General features: G+C 27.3%; 3 protein-coding genes across 10 annotated transcripts in view; 1 reads left to right on the plus strand and 2 right to left on the minus strand.

Moving 5' to 3' along the window:
• LOC114128650 (pyruvate dehydrogenase phosphatase regulatory subunit, mitochondrial) overlaps positions 1 to 21,789 on the plus strand; it is a 32,426-nt gene extending 10,637 nt beyond the window's left edge. The window contains exons 1-15 of one of the 2 annotated variants that reach the window (XM_027993215.2): positions 14,102 to 14,253; positions 14,368 to 14,632; positions 14,708 to 14,920; positions 14,992 to 15,155; positions 15,409 to 15,645; positions 15,723 to 15,833; positions 16,158 to 16,327; positions 16,840 to 17,032; positions 17,158 to 17,316; positions 17,532 to 17,692; positions 19,328 to 19,476; positions 19,540 to 19,837; positions 20,818 to 20,997; positions 21,074 to 21,274; positions 21,377 to 21,789. In XM_027993215.2, the coding sequence (XP_027849016.2) occupies positions 14,376 to 14,632; positions 14,708 to 14,920; positions 14,992 to 15,155; positions 15,409 to 15,645; positions 15,723 to 15,833; positions 16,158 to 16,327; positions 16,840 to 17,032; positions 17,158 to 17,316; positions 17,532 to 17,692; positions 19,328 to 19,476; positions 19,540 to 19,837; positions 20,818 to 20,997; positions 21,074 to 21,274; positions 21,377 to 21,607 (2,724 nt within the window). In that variant the 5' untranslated portion in view covers positions 14,102 to 14,253; positions 14,368 to 14,375 and the 3' untranslated portion in view covers positions 21,608 to 21,789. Of the gene's footprint in view, positions 1 to 14,101; positions 14,254 to 14,367; positions 14,633 to 14,707; positions 14,921 to 14,991; positions 15,156 to 15,408; positions 15,646 to 15,722; positions 15,834 to 16,157; positions 16,328 to 16,839; positions 17,033 to 17,157; positions 17,317 to 17,531; positions 17,693 to 19,327; positions 19,477 to 19,539; positions 19,838 to 20,817; positions 20,998 to 21,073; positions 21,275 to 21,376 lie in introns of those variants that run through there. The other variant, XM_027993216.2, reaches the window with a different exon arrangement.
• Positions 1,362 to 13,759, minus strand: LOC126549692 (uncharacterized). Of its 4 annotated transcripts, XM_050199727.1 has the most exons (10): positions 13,555 to 13,759; positions 11,755 to 11,959; positions 11,566 to 11,663; positions 11,346 to 11,505; positions 3,826 to 4,126; positions 3,708 to 3,755; positions 3,315 to 3,623; positions 3,197 to 3,244; positions 2,804 to 3,112; positions 1,362 to 2,733 (listed from the first exon to the last, which is right to left on the minus strand). In XM_050199727.1, the coding sequence occupies exons 5-10, from the start codon at positions 3,981 to 3,983 to the stop codon at positions 2,682 to 2,684; spliced, it is 924 nt and encodes a 307-aa protein (XP_050055684.1). In that variant the 5' UTR covers positions 3,984 to 4,126; positions 11,346 to 11,505; positions 11,566 to 11,663; positions 11,755 to 11,959; positions 13,555 to 13,759; the 3' UTR covers positions 1,362 to 2,681. The 4 variants fall into 4 exon arrangements, with proteins under 4 accessions (XP_050055684.1, XP_050055686.1, XP_050055685.1 ...); XM_050199729.1 differs by having other exon boundaries at positions 11,566 to 11,959; XM_050199728.1 differs by lacking the exons at positions 11,346 to 11,505; positions 11,566 to 11,663; positions 11,755 to 11,959; positions 13,555 to 13,759 and adding an exon at positions 8,823 to 10,038.
• LOC114128651 (acylphosphatase-2-like) lies at positions 18,305 to 19,094 on the minus strand. Of its 4 annotated transcripts, none has more exons than XM_027993219.2 (2): positions 19,001 to 19,094; positions 18,305 to 18,913 (listed from the first exon to the last, which is right to left on the minus strand). In XM_027993219.2, the coding sequence occupies exon 2, from the start codon at positions 18,884 to 18,886 to the stop codon at positions 18,587 to 18,589; it is 300 nt and encodes a 99-aa protein (XP_027849020.1). In that variant the 5' UTR covers positions 18,887 to 18,913; positions 19,001 to 19,094; the 3' UTR covers positions 18,305 to 18,586. The 4 variants fall into 4 exon arrangements, with proteins under 4 accessions (XP_027849020.1, XP_050055688.1, XP_027849019.1 ...); XM_050199731.1 differs by having other exon boundaries at positions 18,305 to 18,907; positions 18,958 to 19,069; XM_027993218.2 differs by having other exon boundaries at positions 18,305 to 18,899; positions 18,958 to 19,055.
• Positions 21,790 to 26,520: the final 4,731 nt, after the last annotated feature.

The raw sequence follows: 26,520 nt of genomic DNA on the forward strand, positions 1-26,520 counted from the left end.
TTTGAGATATAATATAGGCTAATAATAGCTATTCTATAATTTATAATCATAGGTAAATATATATAATGTTTCAAAAACAAATCATTATTACGTATTAATAGCTATGTATAATTAATAATGTATACAATTATTTCAAAAACTATTATAAATATTTTTCTTTTACATAATTTAAACCATTTCAAAACTACTTTTTTCTTTTTTTTAATTCTTACGTTTTACATTTATTATTTATGCAATTTTATCTTTCATATACAGCATGTTGGATATATAGAGGTGTAAACACTTTGATTATAAATTGATTGAATAATGTACACCACTTGTAATTTCCACCTGGAGCGCTGCCTACCCGATTAAGGCTCAAAATGTTCATATTTTATACGAAAATACGATGCACGATGCTTGCAAAATCATAAAAATATAATATATCAATTCAATTTAAATAATGAATAACATAAATGAATTTTAATTAACATAAATCTGTCTTCAATAATACAATTGTCAATTACGGATAATTACCCGCAATTTTAAGAAGAATAGTGATTTTTGGAGTTGATATAAACATGCGGCCTATTATGTGTTATAATAAAAAATTATATTTATTGTAACCATTGTCATAATAAATATAGATTAAAGTATTGGTAAATTTATTATTTCTTTGATTTGATACCTCTCCTTAGTCTCATTGTCACGATATGTTTATTTTTTTTTAAATATTATTGTAGTTATACTATGAATCATAATGAATATATGAATATAAAATATAAATATAATATATTAATAATATAATAAAATAATATAATAATATAATATATTTATAAATATAAATATATAAATATATGAATGGCATAATGAAAATCGTATGTACCTATTACTATAATATATATTTAAAATACTAGGTAGGTATTACTATATATTATATTTAAAATATTATTATATTCAATGGAAATATCTATCAAATTTATGTGTATAATAACAGTATTTAAATCATATTATTGTAGTGTATTCTTTTTAAGTTATTCATTTAAGTAGATACCTATACCTGCACAACATACTCTCTGTACAAACATGGTTTGAAATTTAATTTTTCACAAAAATACAATATAGTAATGATTATGAAAATATAAATTAGCTACTTAAGTTTAGGATTAAAATATAAAAAGATTTGATGAAGATTTATTTATATTAATATTATTATTTACTCTAAGATACTTCTTAAAATTATTATTTAAATAGTAAAAATATGTAAATATGTTTTATGTAACACTATTTAAAATTAAAAATATTAATTATATTAGGGCAAGTCCATAGCCCTTGTAATTACTAATTAATATACAAAGTACTAAGTAAAAATAAGTAAATAATATTGTAGAACATATTTTAATTACAAATTACATAACTAAATTACTTACAATCACCAATTACATTTCAAAATGATATTACAATTGTATTAGTTATTAATATTATAATAATATATAATAATTATTATATAAAAAAAAATTAAATAAAAAAAAAAAACATTAAATACAGTCGTTGTCCCACTGCGTAATGATTATTATCTCCTAATCAAACTGCTGATATCATATTTATTTTACAAGCAAAATAACAAAAAGTGATTATGACAACGAAAAGTAAAAAAAAAAACAAACATTTTATTTTGTTAACTTAGTCATTGGACTAAGTTTTATCATTATTTTTATTTTTGTACGTTACGTGATAAGAGAATCTTCTCTTCACATTAGTGTTGATGAAGAACTCTGTCTATAAATAGTAAGTATTTTATCTAAATATTTATAAAACTAATTATTCATATATTTATAAAGTCAACATGTTACTTAACCCATTAAAAGTGTTGTCAAACCAAAAACGTTTGAAACCTGTTTGAAATAAATAATTTTATGAAAATTGTTACAATTGTACCCAGTCTCCCCTACAATGTACATTGAAGAAAAATTTAAATTCTTTATTCCAATTACAAATTACATCAATATTTTTATAATTAATTACCAATTACAAATTACTTAATTGAATTACTATAATTGAAAAATGCCCAACTCTGACTGTATTACGCACTTGAATAAGAATGAAGAAAATGTATACAGCCATTATCCGATCACATTATTTTAATAAAATATCAAATGAAAAATTAGAATTATAATGCTTAAATATACACATAGTACTCATAAGCATTTTAAAATAGTATATAACAATACAATATCACATATTCTAAAATGTTCTGAAATGTAACATTTATACAATTATACAATTTAATTTGTCTAAGTAAGGCTTTTGTTAGAAGTCGAGACAGAAAAATTTTATACCAAATTTTAAATTTTAATTAGTACCTACGTGGAAAGATTACAAACAATAAATGTATGTAAATAATAAAACGATGATTCTACAATCCAAATAAAACTTTTTAGAATTTTAGATGAAGAACAATAAAAATGTAGGTTAATTGTGTTAACTGTGTTAACCTACTACCTACATATAAAAAGAATTTTAACTTTTGAGTCCATTTTTTATATTTACATACTCACAGCTCAAGCGACGGCAGTCATAGAATATTACTTATCCAGTTCATAGAAAATTATAATTTAAATTATTATAATATTATCCGTGGTTTAATTTAGAACTAACGTTGAAAATACTTAAATACTATTTTTGATTATAAATATTGAAACTTACAAATTCTTTGGACTAGCTGGACTTTTCTTAGAGGTAGTTATAAGGGACCTTAAACCAAACAATAAAAAATAATTAAAAATAACTGGTAATTTTTGAAAGAAAAAAAAATGAATATTACCAATCAGGTTCCTCGAATTCTATGATAGGTTTATATGTTAAGACTCTATCAATTATTTGCATTGCTGTAGGTTTAGTATCTTTAAGAGGAGTATTATTATGTTGGTTATTAGATACATGACGTTTTGGATCAGCTTGATTAATTGTAGAATGTTGCCTTTTTAAAGATATATTTGTTGAAATAGATTGTTGTTTGGTGATATTAGATGATTTAATAGTTCGTTTAGATAGCTGTTTTTGCCGTTTTTGGATGATTGTTTGTTTCTGTGATTTATTTATGCCGACTTGATTAGGTTGGTTTATTGAATTACTGAAACAAAAAATTAATTTTATCAAACAATTTAACTTGTTTATCAACTAAGTTATATTTTTGATTATAAATATTGAAACTTACAAATTATTTGGACTAGCTGGACTTTTCTTAGAGGTAGTTATAAGGGACCTTAAACCAAACAATAAAAAATAATTAAAAATAACTGGTAATTTTTGAAAGAAAAAAAAATGAATATTACCAATCAAGTTCCTCGAATTCTATGATAGGTTGATATGTTAAGACTCTATCAATTATTTGCATTGCTGTAAGTTTAGTATCTTTAAGAGGAGTATTATTATGTTGGTTATTAGATACATGACGTTTTGGATCAGCTTGATTAATTGTAGAATGTTGCCTTTTTAAAGATATATTTGTTGAAGTAGATTGTTGTTTGGTGATATTAGATGATTTAATAGTTCGTTTAGATAGCTGTTTTTGCCGTTTTTGGATGATTGTTTGTTTCTGTGATTTATTTATGCCGACTTGATTAGGTTGGTTTATTGAATTACTGAAACAAAAAATTAATTTTATCAAACAATTTAACTTGTTTATCAACTAAGTTATATTTTTGATTATAAATATTGAAACTTACAAATTATTTGGACTAGCTGGACTTTTCTTAGAGGTAGTTATAAGGGACCTTAAACCAAACAATAAAAAATAATTAAAAATAACTGGTAATTTTTGAAAGAAAAAAAAATGAATATTACCAATCAGGTTCCTCGAATTCTATGATAGGTTGATATGTTAAGACTCTATCAATTATTTGCATTGCTGTAAGTTTAGTATCTTTAAGAGGAGTATTATTATGTTGGTTATTAGATACATGACGTTTTGGATCAGCTTGATTAATTGTAGAATGTTGCATTTTTGATGATATATTTGTTAAAGTAGATTGTTGTTTGGTGATATTAGATGATTTAATAGTTTGTTTTTAGATGGCTGTTTTTGGATGATTTTTGTTTTTGTGATTTATTTATGCCGACTTGATTAGGTTGGTTTATTGAATTACTGAAACAAAAATTAATTTTATCAAACAATTTAACTTGATTATCAACAATGTGGTGTACTGAGTACTAATAATTAACATATAAATTATAAATTGTAATAGACATATTATTTATTAATTAATTGTCTCAATACAGCATTTCATTATGTAGGTATAAAAATGTGAGTGTTTTTAACGAACAGCATTAAAACATAATAATAATAAGTAACCTAAAACTTATTTCATCATGAAATAATACATATATTACAGTCCTCTCGATTTAGATATGAATTAAGTTTCATATAAAATTAATTAATATAATATAATATTAATCACATAATAAAAAATAATAATACATAATAAACATAATAGTAATTAGGCAATACCCTGCTTAAATTGCTTAAAATGAATATAATAATAATAATTGTACTTATTAAATAATTTAAACATAATAATTAAATAATAATAATAAATTAACATTCAATATTTTATAAATTTAAACGAATATGTTTGGTTTAATAACTCTGTAGCTTTTCCTTAATTCAACTTCCTCAACTTTATCCTCTGTTTCCAGTTCTACTACTTTTTCTTTAATACTTTCACCTATTACTATGTGTTCTTTAATATTATTTTTATTATTATCAGCATTTTGTAATTCTTTTAACAAATCATCTCCATTAATTTCTACTTCTGTTCCTTTTTTATTCATACAATCAAATTTTTGGTTCAATTTCGCTTATAAATGTTACCCTTAATCATTTTAATTAAGTAGGTATGTAACAGGTGATAATTCTTGTATAATTTTTCCCTGTATGCAATTATTCCCTTCTCCATAATTCCTATACATTACCTCATCTCCAATTTCATAAGTTCTTACTCTACCACCCTTATAATTTTCCTTAGCTCTTTCTAAACTTTTTGAATAATTATACTTTGCTTGGACTATTAACATATCCAATACTATATTCAACTGTCTCCCATTGTGTAACTCTACTGTACTATTGTATGCTAGAATAAATTTTCTTATGTTATCCTCTATATCTGAATTTTTAGCTCACTTTTTAAGAAACATTTTAAAGGTTTAACTGCATTTTCTAAAGCTCCATTAGTCTAAGAACTATATGGTGGAGTCTTAATATGTGTTACACCTTTAATTTTTAAAAACTCTTCCATTTCATATGAACATAAAGAAGGTCCATTGTCAGTGACTAATTTTTTTGAAATTCCCCAAATTGAAAAATATTCTCTTAACACTTTGATAGTTGATAGGTACTGTAGTAGTATTAAGTAAATGTTTAACATATAACCACTTAGAAAAGGCATCAATTATTATCACTATGAGCATTTTACTGTCTACAGGTCCCAAAAAATCTAAATGTACACGCTGTGGTGGTCCTTCCGGGCAGGGCTAATTATGTAATACACTTTTAGGTAGATTAATATTATGAGCTAATTAAGCAACACAACTTTTGGTGATATTCTGTATATCATTATCAATACCAGGCCACCAGATATATGACCTAGCCACCGATTTCATTTTAACCGTGCCCATATGAATATAATGTAACTCATTTAATAATTCCTTTTGGAATTTACCAGATACTACTATTCTCTCCCCATAACAAACAACCTACTTCAATGGTTTATTCATTTTTTCAATTAAAATAAGGCTTTAATTTATCATTTACTTATTTGATTATATCCGGCCATTTATTAGATAATATATTAAAATAAACTTCATATAGCACTTTATTTTCCTTAATTTCTGTACAAATATCTAAATCAGTAATTGATTTTATATTTGCCATTAATCATTATTAAATTAATAAAAAAATTATCACTCTCAGCATCATTAATGTTATCTGAATCTTTAATAGGTAATCTAGATAAGGTCTCTGCATTACCATTATTCACCCCATTAATAAATTCAATTTTATATGAATAGGTACCCTGATAAAAACACTGCATATCGCTGAAGCCTATGCGCAGCCATAACAGGTATCCCTTTATTTTCTCCAAAAATACTCACCAACAGTTTGTGATCAGTTCTTAAAATAAATTGTCGCCCAAAAACATATTGGTGGAAATACCTAACAGCAAAAACTATAGCCAAAGCTTCTTTAGCGATTTGTGCATACTTTTTTTCACAATCTGTTAATGTACGAGATGCATAATCAATAGGTTTTTCAGATCCATCAGGTAATCTATACAACAAAACCGCACCAATGCCAGTTGGGCTAGCGTCACTTGCAACTATTAACTCCCAACTACTATTATAATGCACAAGTATATTCTCAGATACTATTGATTCTTTGATTTTATTGAAAGCTAATTTTTGTTCCATCTCCCAATGAAATTTAACATTATTTTTAAGTAGTGCATACAAAGCACCTGCTTTAAAAGACATATTTTTAATAAATTTGCTATAATAATTTACTAATCCCAAAAAAGCTTTAACTTCCTGAACGTTTTTATGATTTAGGGATTCTGTTATACCTTTGATTCTCTCTTTAGGTATGTGCACTCCTTCTTTATCAATATGATAACCAAGAAATGTAACATTATCACTGAAAAATTTACATTTATTTTTTTTAAGAGTTAAGCCAGCATCATTCAATTTTTTCAAAACACTATCAAGTCTATTATTTACATCGGTATAATCTTTACCTGATTCTACTACACCATCATAAAAACAAACTATACCTGGTATATTACAAAGTAACTTTTTCATTTCCCTTTGCAACATACCCAGTGCAGATGAAATTCCGTAAGGTAATCTTTTGAACATGTACAATCCTTTGTATGTAGAAATTGTGGTTAATTTTTGACTTTCTTTGTCAAGTAACAACTAGGTTAGGTTAGGTTAACCTAACTTATCAAATCTACTACTCTAAATATATCTATCAACTTCTAGATATTTATTTAAAGTAACCTCATCAGTGGCGCAACCAGGGGATTGGACTCTGAGTCCGGATCCTCCCCTTGACTCGTATTATTAATTATTATATTATAAATTAATAAATAAAACGCCACTTTGATTTTTCTTAGAGAAATGTCTATATTAGCACTTATTTATTATTTAAAATAATAATACTAATTAAAAAATATATTGTTAATAAAAATTAAGATGGTTTACTTTGTTGTACCCTTCCCATGAAAAATTTCTGATTGCGCCACTGAACCTTAAAATCTCCACACAACCTTATAGATTTATCAAGTTTAACCACTGAAACTATAGGAGTAGCCCAATCACTAGATTCAACAGGAACTAACAGCTCTGCTTTAATTAGTCTTTCCAATTCTTTACTCACACTATCCTTAAGGGAAAAATGTATAACTCTAGGTTTACAAAACATAGGAATTGTGTTCTTTTCTAAATACAATTTAAAAGTTTTATTTTTTAAACATCCTAATTTCTCATTAAAAACTGACGAATACTTTTGTATAACATCTTGTTGAGATAAGGAATGGAAATTTAATTTTAACGGTAATATCTCTAACTCGATCAACCAATTCATCATAATATATAAACTAAATGACTTCCACTTATTTTTGTACTTAACCTTGACCTTTAAAATTCCTTTAGGTATAATTATTGAACCATTATATGCTTTTAAATTAACATCAGTTTTCTCCAAATCCTCTTCACACCCCAATTTAAATTTATCAAAATCTTTCACAGACATAACCAATACTACTGAACTCGTATCTACTTGAAACTCTATGGTTACATTATCTACTAGTAGTTTAAGACAAAAAGGTTGCACAAAATTTACATTTACAGTTTCTAAATTAAACAAACTATTCAAATTCAAAATCTACATTATCGAGGTCAACATTATTAACATTCTTCCTTATTTTTACAAACATTCTTTAAATGACCGAACTTATTACAAATTAAACACTTATGACTAATATACTTACCTGATGGTTTAATATGTCCACTCTCCCACAGCAATACCATACCCAATTTCTTTTTGTACCTTTCATTATTGATTCTCTACCAATTTTGCTACTACTATTCGATGATGATTGCTTGACTTTGGTCAGGAACTTGGTATTTTTCTTCTTTGAAGCTTTATGGTAGTTAACTGTGTCATGATGTTCTATCTTTGAAATGTCATTGTTAGCACTCTCCATAGCCAAATTCAATTAAATGCAATTGTTGAAAGTTAAAGAGCCTTCAGATAACAGCCTTTTCTTGATATTACTATCTCTGATTCCCCAAATAACTCTCAATATGTCATCCAACACTATTCCAAATTTACAATGTTCAGACATTTTTTTTAGTCCAGTAATAATATAAATAACGGTTTCATTTGCAGCCTGTCGGCGTTCTTCAAACTTGTACCTTTTAGTAATTAAATTCGGTTTTGGATTTATGTAATTTGTAAGCAAACTTTTGAAATCGTCATATTTCTTTTCAATGGGTTTACTAGGTGTACATAAATCTCCCAATAATGCATGCCCATCATTACTCAACAATGTTAAGAATAATAATTGTTTTTTATGTAAATTAATTTTTAATTTTTTTTTTTTTTAATTTTCACATACAATTCAAATCTCTCAAACCGAGAATTAAAATCATCTTCTTTAAGCTTAAATTCCGTCAATTGTCCCATTTGTTGCCCTTTGCAAACACGTGGACTGACCGGATTCGAAACGTTCCAGTCCATCATAAAAATAATTATTACTACACAGAATTACTAATATACGTACCCGAATTATCTTCGTCGCCAATGTGGTGTACCGAGGACTAATAATTAACACGCAAATTATAAATTGTAATATATATCTTACTTATTAATTAATTGTCTCACTTCAGTATTTCATTATACATAAAAATGGGAGTGTCTTTAACGATCAGCATCAAAACATAACAATAAAATATAACTTAAAACTTATTTCATCATGGAATACACGATGTAGAGAAGATAAGATAACACCACGATTAAAGATATACAGATTACAGGACGTTAAACATCGGCCTAATATGATATAGTTTTATATCCTAACCTAACCTATGATATTTTTTTATTATATCAAACCACAGACTAAGATATAGGTTAGGTTAGGTTAGGTTATATCTTAGTCCGTGTGTCAAACTCATAAATAATAAAGAAATGGATGGGCCTATACCTTATACACGGAGCGATCTGTGATCGAAGAGAACTTATGTTACCACAGTGGTTAGACAGTGGTTACCGGGTTAGGTATTATTATATATATTATTTATGGTAATAAGCTGATAAAACCTATATTCACTAACATTTTTTTCATATTGGTAACATAAGTTCTCTTCCGTCACAGATGAGTACAATAGCATGGCCCATCCATTTCTTTATTATCTATGGTCAAAGTCAAACTGAGTCTCCAAATCAGCTGGGAAGTACTGACTGGCGCCATCAACCGGCATTTAGGTGGAAACTCAGTCAAAGTATTTCTAGCTAATTTTAGCATGTGACAAGCATCAAACATAACATTAACTTCTAAATTCTTTTCTACTATAAATTTGCAACGAAAATTATCAATATTATTTACATCAAAATCACATCCTAACTTCTTAAAGCACTGTACATTAGCAGAAGCTCCATCGCATGTCACACTACTCACACTCCATATTCGTATTCCTATTTCATGAAATTGTTTTATAGCAGAAGATAAAAGCATACTTAAAAGACTACTATTAATTTTATTTATATAAAAAAAGCTATCGGACATTTAAAACGCTTGGTTAAAAGAACAACCATGAAAACTAACACCTCGCTTGCTAAATTGGGACTTTCTTCATCACAAAAATCAACATTCCCAGAATATTTCCCGTTATAAGGTTCCCATATAAGTTGTTTTCTTATTGAAGTTGAGTCAAATATTAAGCATTTAAGCAGCAATCTTCTAATCATGTTTTATCTTTAACCTCTAATTTTAAGAATGAAATTCCTTAGTTAAGAAGCCAGGTTCACATTCAATTCATAACATCTTTAATGAATTACTTAAAGATCTCAAGAACGTTAATTTTGTTATACTAACGATTGACAGTCCTAACAGAAAATAAATTAAACTGAGTCCCATATGCGTTCGTTATTTTAATCAAAATGAAGGAATTAAAGTTAAACTTTTATATTTTGATCAACTTCTGGATGAAACCTTGACTGTATAACTGCTTAAGAAGCAACATAAGTGTATGACGAATTAGTTATCAAACGATTTTTTTATTTTTTGTAGAAGAACGGAAAGCAAATAACTTAATACCATTTGCAACTAAGCAGCTATTTGCTAAACTAAAAGATGATAATACAATTGATGCTGATAAGGAAAAGCTTTTTCGTAAAAATATGGAAGGTTTATATCAAGCAGGGATAAATTATTTAAAACTTTGGTAAAATAGCTTTGACAAAGCTAACAAATTCAAATGGTTAACGCTACAAAATGATCCTACTTGGAAGAGATGGGAGCTAGTGCAATAATTGTTGTCAGTATTGTAACAAATTCTATCTATGTGGATCAATTATTTGATGAACGATCGTCTCTGGTCCAAGTACTAAGACATCTGAAACCTAACTGGGCTTCACAATCAAAAGAATTAACACCAAAAATGCATGAAAAATGGACGGAAATATTTGATGCATTTTTTAGAAACAATGTTTCTTTTTTAAATATTTTTAAAATAATAGAATTTGTCAGATGTCTGCCCGGCACTTCAGCTCCCGCCGAGCGTATTTTTTCAATGATTGTCTATTTGGAGTGCTGAAAGAGGAAAATTGTCAATAACAGTTCTAAAAGAGCTGCTTAATATTAAATCAAATTCTGATCTGTCATGTTTACAATTTCACAATAAAATTAAAATTGACAAATGTTTTCTGAAGAAAATTAACGCATCTCAAAAATATGAAAAGAAAAATGACGATGAAGAATATTGCGAATCAGGACCCAGCACGAACTAAATAATTAACTAATAAAAATTATTATGTAACACATTTTATAACATATTTAACCTAATTTATAGATCTAAATAAAATTGTATTAATGAAAGAATAATATTGTTTGTTTTTAATTTTACCCCCCCCCCCTCAGAAACGGAACTGATGTCCGGATTTGGTCTAAAAACATGGTAACCCTATTTAGGGAAGTAAAAATATAAAGTTTTAGAAAAGTGCTTCATAGTATTAGTATACCGCACACCTTGCTTTTCAAGTGTTTTACATTTGCGTTCATGCAAAAGTAAATTTAAAGTGAACCCACCTGAAATATTCCTTTTTATACCGTCAAGAAGAGTTTTAAAATTTTTAATTTTTAAATCTCTTTGATTCAGTTTCTTTTGAAGGACATGAATTCTAGGTTTCAATTTTTCTTTAGTTGGTGAAATTATAACACACTGAATACATTTATCATCACTTTTAACCTGTTAACATAAAATAAATAAATTTCATTTAAATTATAATTAATATGTTAATGTACATACTATTTCCTTAGATGAGCTAGACGGCTAATTGTTTCCTCTCCAGTATCAGTATCTTTAGTAATCGCAGTTTGGTCAGATAACGGTGAGATAGTTGTATTCTAGGTGATTTATCAACAAAATATATTCTTTCAAATTGAGGCCAAGTAGTAACAAATGATAGATAAATACTTATAATATCTGGAATATTACTTTGTAATATAAGTTGCTTAACAGGCAATGGTTTTTGTAGGTGAACTGGAAAACCTTTAAATACTAACGGAATAGCATTTTCATTTAGTAGTTTTTTAGTTGAACCAGGTCGACTTTGGTAATCAAAATCAAGAAAATGTTCACTATAAAGAAAACTGTATTTTGATGGTACAAAATATTTTCTTGGAATTCTTTTAATCGATTTCTGTAACATATCAGTACGTTTTAAATAAAATCTAAAATTGTGATTTATTAATTAATATTAAAATGCATAAATGCTTGAAATTATTTGTAGGTATTTAAATCATTAAATCTATTTTATATAAATTACCAACTAATGAAATTGTATATTGTTGCCTTTAAATTGCCTATTAGTACAACCAAATACAGCACATGAAATAACCATATTGTATATAATAACAAATAATATTATAAATATAATAAAATTCACACAAGGTAAAAATTAAATAAATTTATAGTAAAAATATAAAAAAATTATAGTTACAGCCGTCAACGAAAATAGGTGTAATGCACTGTAATGTGTACTAAGTGTCTAAGTTAATACACAAAAGTACAAAACCATAAAATCAAACACAGTACCTACCTATTTAATAAGTTATTATTACTAATAAGTAATAACAGTATGATTTGTTGAAGACAAGTGAGATTGAAATAAGAATTTCTGTTTATTTATTTGGAAAATATAATATACCTGTTTTGCAACAATTATTTGTTTTATTTTTCATTTACTATAGTACTATAATATAATTAAGTTACACATTATTTAATAACTAAATATGTCATATATCTTATCTTAATATCATCAATGTTAGGTGGCACAATATATTGTGTCTATGAACATTAGGGCCACAATAGATACTATCTATCTAATGTATCATTGTACAAAGTTAAATATCGAATTAATTGGGCTTTCTTTTAAGCTGAAAATCTATAGTTTTCATCAAGGAAGACGAACTATCTTAGTGTAGCTGTAGCATTTAGCCCACAAATTATTCCAGAAAAGCTTGGATCAGGTCATGACTCATGATGTAGAGAAGACATGGCGACACCACTCCCGTATCATTCAATGGTACAATGTTATTTTGTATAAATTATTAAAATAAACTAATGTTTTGGAATCATGTACCAATTATTATGTAAAAATTGTAATATTATGTTAGGTATGTACTATGTAGCCATATCATACAAATTTATTGATTTAAATAAAATGCATACTTATTATATGATATTTATATGTTTATTTATTCATTGACACATATATTATGTACAAAAATGAAATTAGTAATACCTACAAACAATAAGTATAAGGTGCGAGTTTGAAGTGTTTATAAAAACTCAAATATATTACTATACCTACTGATCCAAGTACGCCCAAATAAAAAATCATAATTTTTTATACTTATATAAATGATATATAATAATAAAAAAAAAAAAAAAATTAAATATTAAGCATGATGTAGAGAAGATACAATACATACAATAGAAGATGCCATTTGCTCAATTATTGTAAAAACTAAAATACCTACAAAAAATTTTATTATTTTTAATATTATATGAGCAGAGGACAGACAAATTTAATATTAACTTAATCGGGTGTGATGAACATAAAATTGTATTAACCAAAAATATTATTATTTATAAACAGTTTTGAATTCAGCATGAAAAATACGTATTTTGGGAAAAAAAAAATTCAAAAAAATAGGGTGTCCGGTAAAGTAGATTTGTTCCTTCCTTAATTGAAACTATTTTAAATGTTACCTTATTGGATAGAATAATTACTTTAAAATAATTCTTGCGTGGTTAATATTTTAAATTTTGAAGTAATAATATCAAAAACGACAAAAATGTATAATTTTTGATATTTTATATTAAAAACAATGTATTCACATTTCACAATATAAAAACCGGCCTTCGGGCAAATAGTGGCAATACCTGCATGAGACATTTGTACTACCAAACTGCCGGGATAATTTGCAACCGGAATATTTACAAGTGGTTTCACCTTATCTTCTCTACATCGTGGTGGAATCATAGACCCAAGGTGGATATATATATATATATATATATATATATATCCACCTTGCATAGACCTATGAGCTATAAACTAGTTTATTTGGTGGAATAATACAATAATACATATATTAGTATATTACAAGCGAAGTTATATTTTTTTTTTATTATATTTTAATAATGTCTCCGCTGCCAAAGTATTAGGTTATTATTTTTCAGATTTTTTAAAACATCGGTAAACATTAATCACAAAGTTACAAACGTTTATAATATATGGTTACGGAAACGACAATTTATCTTTATCAAACAGACTGATAATTCAATCACGTTTTGGTTGATAACGACGATAGAATTTAAAAAGAACAATATTATTATTTAAGACTTATTTTATCGTAATCGTTTTCTAATTGCCTCATAGTTCACTGTTGCATTGTTGCAATGATGTCCAACCACTACACTATTTTTCAGGTACCGATCGTGTTTATTTGATTAATTTTTAATTATTATTTTTATTTTTTAATATTATAATATAATATGTGTAAACGTTAACGAATGTTATTCAGTGTGCATTTTCGTTTTCAGTTCGATTAATGATGGTTTTCATCAGAGCCTATTCGAATCGTAGTTGTAATGCTCTTTCCGTGGCGAGTACGCGCTGTTCTCTGTTGAAAGGGTATTTAGATAGTCGTAAAAATCAAAAATGCCAAAAGTATTCAACCAACACTGGTATTTTGCCAAAGAACTGCAAAGTCGCAATCTGCGGAGGTGGAGTCATGGGAGCTTCTGTCGCCTATCATTTAGCTCAACTAGGATGGGGTCCACAAACCATAGTCATCGAACAAGACAAGTAAACAATATTTTGACTACGCTTTTAGGTTTATATTATATAACATAGTGTCGCTAATATCTGTTTCGTTCCTAGGTTAGGAGGCGGAGAGAATTCTTTTTCATCAGACCTGGTTGGTGTGTTCAAACCCACACTGAGTCAAGTCAGACTCTGTCAATCCAGTGTCAAGCTCTACCAAGAACTAGAATCTCAAGGTTTTCAAACAGGCTGGAAGCAGTGCGGTAGCCTTTGTATTGCCCGCACAAGAGATCGTATGATTGTTTTTCAAAGAATGAAATCCCAATCTGTGTAAGAAGTTCAATATTTATTTCCAATTAGTTACATAGTTTAATTATTCATTACAATACTCTATCTGTTAGGTCTTGGGGCATTAAATGTGAAATAATTGATCCTCAAAAAGCAAAAGAACTCTGTCCACTTATCAGAATTGATGACATTAAAGGTGCTTTATGGATACCTGAAGATGGTGTAGCAGATTCTTACAAAATATGTCTCTCTCTATTAGAAGCTGCAAAACAAAAAGGTACTTAAAAATGTTTTGCTTTTAGTTTGCATTATAACTAGGTAATGCTAGTTAATATTAAAAATAAAATTTATTTATTTATTGGCAACATAATTTATGTATTGTACCATTAAAACATGTTTAGTAATATTTAAATTATTATATTAACTTCTAAAAAGTTAATTGTGTAAGTTTTACTCAAAAAAATAACAAACAATTTTATTGAATATGCATACAAAAATAATGAGAATATTTAATAATTTATAATTTATAGGTGTTGTAGTACTCGAAAACTGTAAATTATTGGAAGTAGTCTGTGATAATGGAAAAGTCGTTGCCATTGATACATCGATGGGATCAGTTGATTGTGATTATTATGTAAATTGTGGAGGTTTTTGGGCACGTACAATTGGACAACGTAGTAATCCTTCTGTTAAAATACCTCTTCATCCAGTTGAACATTATTATCTCCGTACAAATCCTATACCAAATCTTGATTCTCAAACACCAGGTATAAAATTAATGTAACATTTATGAAATAAAAATAATAGACCCTATAACAATTTAATTATTTATTCATTTGTCTAGTTGTCCGTGATCAAGATGGTTCTATATATTTCAGAGAATTAAATGGATGTATTCTAGCTGGTGGATTTGAACTCGAAGCTAAACCGGCATTCGAAAATGCAAAATGTCCAGGTATTTTTCAATATTTAAACAAATTCATTATAACTAACATTTCTTATATCTCATAATTATCCTAGACATATCAATCATTTAATTTAATGTTAAGTGGTACGCTTATTTATATGTTTTCATAATTTACTTTATACTGTTAATTAACTAAAATACAACTTAACGAAACATGAATATTGTGGTCATAAGATCTACCATACTCATTAACTGTTTTTGTTTTTTAAATAAGTTATTGAACTTGAAATAATATGTGATAATGTATAATAAATAATAAAAAATATTATGTATTTAGTTATAAATATGCTTTTATGTGGTTACTGATTACAGATACTTCTGCTGGAAGACAGTTACTCGCAGACTGGGATCACTTCCATGTGTTACTTGAACAATTATTACATAGAGTGCCATCATTAGCAAATGCTTCACTCGACAACTTAGTGAATATTGCTGAAACATTTACTCCAGACTGTAAATGGATTGTCGGTCAAGCACCTGAAGTACATATTTACAGTTTTACATATTCTACTAATATCAAGTTAAATTAGTTCTTAAGAAATAAAATAACTGATAATAATCAATAGACATTATATGAATTTTCACATGATTCATCACTAATCTCAAAACAAACATTACATTTATTTTTGATTTTAAAAAAGCCCAGTCTGCAAAAATATTTTTTGAGTCTTTCCTTTGTTTTTCAACAGATTTTTCATTATAGTTTCTATTATTCTATTGAATTCAACATTGATATCCCATAACATAAATATTAGTATAAAGCTATTAATGTTAAATGTATTTTTAATATTATGTAAATAAATATTTTTTGGGGTTTTTTAAAAATGTAATTATCTTGAATAAGTGATTACTATTTTCAAACTTAAATTGTCAATATCACTTATAATTTTGTGTAATATATTTATATTACTCTCATAGTAAGTTTATGATAAAAATAATGCAATAATGTAAAGAAATGAAAACAATATTTAAAATTTGAGAATAAATTTTATAGATTGCAAATTATTATGTTGCTGCTGGTATGAAGACTGTTGGTATATCAGCTGCAGGTGGTGTAGGCCAAGGAGTTGCTCAAACCATTGTTAACGGATATTCACAATATGATTTATATGAATTAGAAATGAGCCGATTTTTAGGATTGCATAATAACAGAAGGTTCCTTAGAGACAGAGTAAGAGAAGTACCTGGTATGTTTTTTTTTTCTTAGAAGAAAACATTTTAATCATTCCTAAAAACATTAAATCTTTTTATTATACAATTTGTACAGTCCTAAAAATATAATAAATTTATACATGGACAATTTAATTTCTAGGCAGACATTATAGCATCCAGTATCCAAACAATGAGTTTAAAACCGGGCGTAATTTAAGAATGTCTCCAATATATCCAAAGTTGAAAGAAGCCGGTGCTGTGTTTGAACAAGTCATGGGTTATGAAAGGCCCACTTGGTTTGAACCCGAATTATCAAAAGGTATGAACATACAGTACAGTTAAACACAAAATACTTTTGTTGTTTCAATCGAATGCTGGTATATTTTGATAATATGCTGTTAAGCACATGAAACCTAAAAAAATTAATCTTAATTTTACTAAGGTAATATCTATCTTTTGTTTTATTTAATCTGTTTGTAAAATAAAAGGTATTGCTAATTATTTATACTATATACTAATTTTTTTTTTTTTTAGATCATTTACATACTTACACCAATACAAGACAATTTACAATGGCTAAAACTAATACATTTGGAAAACCAGATTGGTTTGACATTGTCGAAGCTGAATATGAAGCTTGTAGAGAAAACGTTAGTCTTTTAGATTATTCTTCTTTCACCAAATTGGATATACAAGTAAGTAAATATATATATATATTTACTGCTACTAATAATTAATATTATATTAATTAAAATAATAAATATTATTAAATATTAATGTTTTTGAAAACACATGCTTAAATCTGATAAAAGAAATTCAAAAATAAAGGTGTACCATACTTTTCCTAATTTTCTATTTTATTATCTCTTTTTAACAAATGAAATGAAGCACATTTTGCTTTTCAGACTCTGTTCATGTATTAACATACTATAACATGGTTATAAAGTACATGATTGTGTTTTAAAATATTTACAACCTTTTTAAATTTAAATTTTTATATTTGTTGAGGATTTTTACATTTTGAGAAATTAATGCTTTTTCAAAAATTTTTTTGAATAAATTACAACCAAGATTTTAATTTAAGAAATTGATCTTGTATTCTATAATTTTTAATTATCTATTAAAAAAAAAAAAAAAACATTTTTACAAGACATATTAAAGTTCATCAATTGCATACAATTTTTAAAAAAAACAGGTATTTAAACCTAAGTCAACAATATTTTTAAATTTAAATAATACTTTGTGGTCCGAGTATTTATAGCTGTTAATATATAAAGATTAAAACAGTAATATTTTTTTTTCATATGTATCACTAAAAATTTGTTTTAATTATAAATATTTGTTAGTTTACTATAACATAATTATAAAAAAAAAAAATGACATCTATACTCTATATAGATAGGATTTTTGAGACTGTAAAAACATTCAACGAATGTAATAGCCTGGCATAACTTCGTAAGTGGTGTATGTCATAAGGACATTGTTTTCTAATATAAACAAAACTCAACATTTATATCTTTTTATCCTATGATATTGTCAAACACTGAAATATGCAAGTTATTATTTGAAAAACAATACAGTACATCATATTATTTTTTTCTTATAACATCGAAATCCGAGTATGTGTAATCATTAATGCTGTTCTCGTTCTTCAATTCTAACTTATCGATGCGGCTGGCTGGACTTCCAACTTTTCGCAACCACGTAGTCATTTCGGCGACTTTGTCAGACGGTCCTTGTATTGTGCCAATTACCGTACCTTCCGGCGTATTTTGACACCAACCTCGTAAGCCCAATTTTTTACAATGTTCTTGGGTGCATTTGCGAAAGAAAACTTTCTGTACTCGACCAAACACCTCGAAGTCGACAGTTTTAAGTCCAGATGACATGCCGTTCAATGAACTGAAAATCTAACCCTATAATATAATAGTATTAATTTAATCTACTGTAGTCGTATTACTTTGAAATTTGAAAGTAGTTAATATATTTCGGAGTGTTTGTACTTTAGGAATTAGGATCCCACGTTTCTTCCCTTAGCCCACTGATAATAAGACCGGATTACCGGAATAATTTTAATCGAATCACTACAAAAAGTCAACAATCTAGATAGGTAGATAATATTTATTTTCTACAAGTTGATTGAACCGTAACCACGGTAACGTACGTAACCTAGACTGTCATATCACATAGCCAATTTCGAATTTAAATATTTCCGCGGGAAAATTAATTGAAAACAATTGTTTTTTTTTAAGTATTGTTAGTTTCTTTATAATTTATAGTGTTACATCATTATTATAAATTAATTCTTGATTAGTCCATTAACTTTTTAGTCTAAAGGTCGAGAAGTGGTTGACTTGTTACAATACCTTTGTTCGAATGACGTTGACGTACCAGTTGGCAGTATTATTCATACAGGCATGCAAAACATCCGCGGTGGTTATGAAAATGACTGTAGTCTCATTAGACTGTCAGAAAATCAGTAAGTCTTTTAACATTATATTTTGTCAGTATTTGTTTCAAAAGTAACTTAGAGTTGTATTAGTTACATGATGATTGCTCCGACAATCCAACAGACACGTTGCAAGATATGGATCCAACGCCATTTACCGAGTGATAATTCTGTATCCTTAACCGACGTCACTTCCATGTTCACTGCTATTTGTCTCATGGGTCCTTTTACACGGCATCTATTGTCTGAGATGACGGAAACGGATCTTAGTCCTAAATCATTTCCATTTTTCACGTACAAAGAACTAGACGTAGGCCTAGCTAATGGCATTAGAGCTTTAAATCTCACTCACACTGGTGAGTTAGGCTATGTTCTATACATACCAAATGAGGTAAGATGTTATTTTAGTTATTAAAACTTATCATTTATATTGAGTTTAGTGAAATGTCAGCAACCATTCTTTGAATCATTTCTTTAAATTCTTGTAGCGTTTAGCCAAACTCTGCAAATAATGTAATCATAGCTTAGCTATTACAAAATTTATTACGAAGGTAAAATTAAATGCTTTATGTAGTAGGTTTTTTTTAATAATCTATGATTTGAATGTATTAATAAATATTAAATAATAACAACAGTTTCTTTAACGTTCTAACTGTTGAAAAAAACCTAATTAATAATTATACTAACATTTACTAAGTAAATGTTGTAAAATATTATAGGTTTTGTTCGCATATTTTGTAAATTTCAGGTTTAAGGTTAGTTATGCGAATATTGGCTGTATCATATGACAGAAAAGAACAAATTGTAGCTGACATAGTTTTGAAGAAGTGTTACATTGTTACATAATAAGCAATAATAATTTCAACAATTAAATAACTAATAAACAATAATAGGTATAAATATCAAAATTGTTATTCAAAATAATTTAAATACATTTATTTTTATCTAATATCATTAAATATTACAAAATAATAGTACTTTATTGTATTTGATAAATAACTATTATTTATTAAAACTTTCTACTGCCTGATTTAGTGATAAAAGTTTTTCAAGTTACATAATGTTTTATTACATCTTAAAAGTATAATGATTAAATTATAATTTTCTATCAATCAATGAATTTATTCTATAGACAATGAAGAGACAGTGGAAAAAGTCAAAATTAAAACTATTAAAACAATCCTTGTTAAATACCACTGACTTAAAAGAATATTATTTTATCAATATTTTTCTATAGAGTATAATATAATAATATTGAACTATATGTTTTAAGTGATTTATATTAAACAAATATTTACTTTTCACAAATTTTAATCAATAAGACAATTTTTGAATTTCATAAAGATTATTTATGATGAAATTGTTTTATAGTTTGCTTTACATGTTTACAATTCATTAATTCAAGCTGGAAAAAAGTATAATTTGAAACATGCTGGATGTTATGCAATGAAAGCGTTGAGAGTAGAAAAATTCTATGCATTTTGGGGCCAAGATTTGGATACATCGACCACACCATTAGAATGCGGACGATCTTGGAGAGTGAAGTTTGATGTGAGGGCGATAAAATATTAATTATTAATTTTTTTTTTTTTATATGTATTCTTCACTTTGTTTATATTGTTTCCAGAAAGGAATGAATTTCATTGGACGAGATGCTCTATTACGTCAACAAGAAGAGGGTATAAAGCGGTTATATGTGCAATTATTGTTGAATGACCATGATCCAGACACTGAATTGTGGTCTTGGGGTGGTGAACCAATATTTAGAGATAAGAAATATGTTGGTGCCACAACATCGACCAGTTATGGGTTCACGTTTAAAAAACAAGTAAAATTCATAAATAGTATAATATTGTTTATTATTTGATGATTATATTTAATATAATAATAATTAATAAAATAATAACTAATCAAAAATGTTTGTTGTTAGGTATGTTTGGGATTTGTTCAAAACTTGGATAGTCACGGCAATGCTTTACCATTAACAAACGAGTATGTATTGTCCGGAGAATATGAAGTAGAAATAGCAGGCACTCGGTACCCAGCAAAAGTAAACATCAACAGTCCAAATCTACCAACAAAATATCCAGACAAGGAACGTGAATCGTATTTTGCTACTAGGGACAAAATGGTATCTGAACCATTGTTGAGAAACAATTGACAAGTTTATGCAACAAATTAAATTCATCCATCCTACGAGTTTCCCTAATTATTAAAACAAATTGAGTTTCCTATTTTTACTTATCTCACCAATTACCTAGATCTTATATTGTTTTGATTTTATTGTCAAAAAGAAGATAAAAAATAAAAGTATTACAGACGTGTACTTGTAGCGTCAATCGATGTAAGTTGTATAAATTATTCAAATAACACAATGGTTCGATGTTTTTTGATTCTCAACTATTGTTATAGAACACACATCAGTAGTGTTACTTGTAGAAATCTTAGTTAATGCATACAAAAATTTAATTTATTATACATTTATACTCTAAATCTCAGAAAATAAACGAAAAATGTTACATATAAGTTATATTCAATGAGATTCTATACAACATTTATAAATATAATATTGTTCTAACTGTAATGCAAACTCTAGTCGCCATGTAATTTGTTGTCAACTTGTTTAGATTACTTATAGATGTTAACAAATTATTTTCAAACTGTGACAGTGAAATCAGTGAATATGAATCGAAAATAATATTTTTGTAAATTCTGTAAACTGTTCAATTCGTGAATTTGGACTTTACTCTAATTATGTATCACAATAAACAATTTACATAATATAAAAACTTCTGTATTTATTAATTATTTTTAATTAACAATATATATATACATGTTATGATATAAAATGTTTAAATATCATTATACCTAATGTTTATAAAATGAATAATAGATTTAAATGTATGTGACAGTTTTTATCTACCTACTTAAAAATGGATATCAAAGTGCATGTCCACCATGACCATTGATACATCTGTTCTAAGGTAATGCAAAAAATGATACCTAATACATTAATTTCTATATTTTATTATTTAAATTTAATTATTATATAACTTACAGAATGTTTCACATCTAGATTCATGACACTTTCATATCCAACTCTTACCGAAACTTACATAGCTATTATAATTATAATTTAGTGTTTAATCAGTTCTAAAATATTATTACCAACTAATTATATCAATATTATTAAAAAAAATTTAAACAATATTTTTGTAATAAAGAGACAATAATTTTATTTTTGATATAGGTAGGTAGTAATTACCTTTAACATAATTTTTCAATACATAGTAGGTAAATGTTTTGTTTTATAATAAAAAAAAAATTAAGAAAATGAATGTTTCAAAATAATTTGAGGGTCAGTATAAGATAATAAAATTAAAATATCATTTTACATTTTAGAATTTTAGATAGTTTTAATTTTGTAAATTAATGATTTTAGCAAGTATGCAGTTTATTTTTTTTTTTTATCATAACTCTTGGTTCTCATTGAACTTCATTTAATTTATTTGCTGCATTTACCTCTATCGCAAGACTAAATTATTGTTAGATTTAATGTTTCCAATTTTTTTATTACTTAAATGAAAAAACAAAAATTAATTGAAATATATAAATATTGGTAAAATACTAAAATATGCCAAAATATGTAAAATATAATATTTTTATTAATTTTTAGGGTATTATGAAAAATTGTTATTTTTAATCAAAATTAGGAAATTAGTATTCAATAAAAATCCGTGACCTAGTAATAATAATTATGAAAAATATATATACACTAACAAAATAATTTCTAATGATATGTTGCGTTGAATCAAAGTAGGAGGTCACAAAATATTTAAAAAACGCAACATCTAACTGACATATTTTTTCCTAATCGGATTCCTGCGCGAACGGTTCCAAGTGCGCTCGTACTTACCCCTAATCTTAGTGGGTAACGAAAAAAATGGCCACGGAAAAAAACCCCAAAAAATATATTATACATAATATATTTACATTTATTTATAGATACATATTTTAAATAATATACACAGTAGTAAAATATAATACTTTATGAAATTATACATACATATTACATATACATACTTTTTAGCAATGGTAGGTATTAACTTATTAAAAAGTTAATTTATTTTAACTTTTTAACTTAACTAGTTAGTTATTTTTGTTTTATCAAACTTATTAATATAACTTATTCAGTTAAATTTTGTATTGTTTTAACTAAGCTTTTTATGATTAATTATCATTGTGCAGTTAAGTTAATTTCAATTTTTTTGTGTATAATCTACAAGTCTTTATTATTAAAAATAAATTATGTGATTTGGGTTGTTAAGGTAACACCAGTGTGTAGCTGAATTAACCTTATAATTTATCAATAAGTTATGTATTAAAATCATGTTGTATTAACTATTGATTGTTATCGTTTTGACACCATTTTATTATTGTCTCAAATGAGACAAATGTAATCAATGATTATTAGTTATTACCTAATAAACCTTTAATAAATAAACGTTTTGTTGATACTTCAACACAAGATTTCTATGTATGATAACTAACAATACTATCTATATTTTACAAAATAATATTATACCCTGTCAATAAATTTCATTTTTATTGCCCAACCTTTGATAAGCATTTTGAAATTTAATTTAATTTATATTTCTGATATATTTATATATATCAGTATAATATTAGTAAACTGTACTTTTCCAAGTTTTTAACCTGTCAAAATGAGTAATAAAAATTAAATTTATAGACAGGTATTTTGTACCTATATGGCTATATCCATTCCACTTAAAAATACAACACTTGGTTCTTGACTGTTGTAATAGTAGTTACCTACATAAATAATTAACTCAGTACTCAGATGCTCAGTAGTAAATCCAAAATTAACGGTTTGTTTTATATTTTGTTCTACATTTTTCTACATACCTACTATGGGTATTATAAAATCTAATAAAGGGTGTGACAAGCTATGCTACAATAGCTTTACACATGTTGTAAAGCACATTGGTAAATCCAAAATAACTTGGTGCCTGGTGGTGTACCTTTATATGATAAAATTATTTAAAAAATATTATTATTTATTATTAAAAATATATTATATGATTGTAAATCCATTGTATAATCAACAATCAACCATATATAGTTTATAAAATATTTTATAATATAAGATTACAATGATGGCACTTTAATTTTCTAGGGATTTTTTTCCGGGGTGTGTTTTTTAGTTTGGATTTTTTTTCCGTGGCCATTTTTTCCGCGATTCGATCTTAGTTACGCGCCACTGACATTAATTTTTACTTTTTCCAATGCTCCGAGAAACTAAGGTCTAAGAATAATCAGCTTATTCGTGTAACCTTGAAACTAAATTTGTTGATAGGTACTTTGTAGTTTGTACGGTCACGTAGAAAAAGTAAATCACAGGCAGTTTGTGTACCTACTATATTAGATGTAGAAATAATCGATATGTTTTTTTCATAATAAATTATTATAACAATATAACCTATTGGTAACAAAATAAAGCAGTTTGGTAATGTAGATTAATTTTTGATTTCATACAAAAATAAGTAAATACCTTTAAGCTTAAATCATGAATACTATTACAAATACGGTTATTAAAATACCCTATTAGGCACTAATTTCTTTCCATCGTCCAGTGTCCGCGACATATGCAAACCGAAGAAACATTACAAGTACAACAGTATGAATAGAGCCTGTTTACCGGAAGAAAAGACCCTAAAAATGTAGTAAGATAAATTGCGCGTGGATGTTCGTGTAAGTTTCGATAAGCGATACCATCGTCCATCCATACGTCTTATTTCCAGTTATTATTTTCTATATATGAAATCAAAAAAGTGAATTAATAATTTTAAAATCTAGGTTTTTTTAGTGGAAAAAAAATGACTGATTTCGAATAGGGAATCTAAATTAACTATAAACAAGTAAAACGTTTTGGCTATATAGCAAATTCTTTAAAGAAAAAAAAAGGCACGTGAAATTGTAATTATACTGTTTTTATTGTTGTACTGATTGCCGAAACAATACAATTAATATTTTATTACATATTAATATATTATAATATTATTATACATAATATTCAATACCTAACGCAGAGGTTCCCAACCTTTTTTGACTTACGTCATTTTCTAAGAATCCAAAAGCACCCTTATTGAATACTTCGGTTTTATTTAGCAGTGCATAAGTACAAACAAAAGTAGTATAAGACGTAGGTGTATGGTATATTATACATGTATTGTGTTTTATAAAACAAATTGTTACATTTAAAATTAACTATACATTTTTATTTTTAAATATTATTGCACAAATAATTATAATACAAAATATATTTTAAATAATTTCGCGGAATCCTAAATAAAGTGCGCGGCACCCTAGGGCCTATAGTGCCGTTGCACCCCGGTTGGGAACCGCCGAGTCCTAACGGAATGTTGTAAGTGGAAAAAAACGCCCTTGAAACGTTGACGGATGCGACCCTGTTATCGAACGGAATTCATTGTATTCGAGGGCGCGAAATAAATGTGAACAGGGTAGTAGCGGCGGCCGTTCGGAATCGAACAATAAGAGCCACGCGAAAAGCGCGGCAAAACGCGTTTGAAATCGCCGGTGATATTCCGCGGCGCGCACGTTGCCGCAACTGCGCGGACAACGACCGTCGTCGTAACCGTGACTCGTAAGGCGGCAAACCTAACGTAACATGCATTTTACCATTTTTAAGTTCCACGTTTTGTCCACGAGACTACCGCGCCTAACCTATAAAATCGACGCCGACGTACAGGAATTCCCCGCGGCGTCCTTAAAGGTCACGGGGTGCATACGACAGCTGCAACTACCGTGATAAGGGTATAACCGCGACGCGCGACAACCACAAAGGTTGGGGTGGCCACCCGGCCACATAAGTGGTCGCGTAAGTGGCTGGGAGGGAGGTGTGTGCGCTCGCATCGACCACGCGAGTCCGACGTACGGTAACCGCGGTCGAAGCCGTGGCTCAGGAGCGGTCGTCACGGTGTCGCCGCGCTCCCAAAGTTTACGGGGAAAACGTACAAAAAACCGTCGACGGCG

The sequence above is a fragment of the Aphis gossypii genome, chromosome 2 (genome assembly GCF_020184175.1).
Source record: "Aphis gossypii isolate Hap1 chromosome 2, ASM2018417v2, whole genome shotgun sequence".
Classification (NCBI taxonomy): domain Eukaryota; kingdom Metazoa; phylum Arthropoda; class Insecta; order Hemiptera; family Aphididae; genus Aphis; species Aphis gossypii.

Excerpts from the sequence above, each read along its gene's own strand:
- LOC114128651 (XM_027993219.2), bottom strand. The coding sequence starts at position 18,886 with ATGTCATCTGGACTTAAAACTGTCGACTTCGAGGTGTTTGGTCGAGTA.
- LOC126549692 (XM_050199727.1), bottom strand. The coding sequence starts at position 3,983 with ATGCAACATTCTACAATTAATCAAGCTGATCCAAAACGTCATGTATCT. Across the intron at positions 3,756-3,825 it reads GAATTCGAGGAACCTGATTG|GTCCCTTATAACTACCTCTA; the intron begins GTAATATTCATT and ends GTTTGGTTTAAG. Across the intron at positions 3,624-3,707 it reads CCAGCTAGTCCAAATAATTT|TAATTCAATAAACCAACCTA; the intron begins GTAAGTTTCAAT and ends TTTTTGTTTCAG.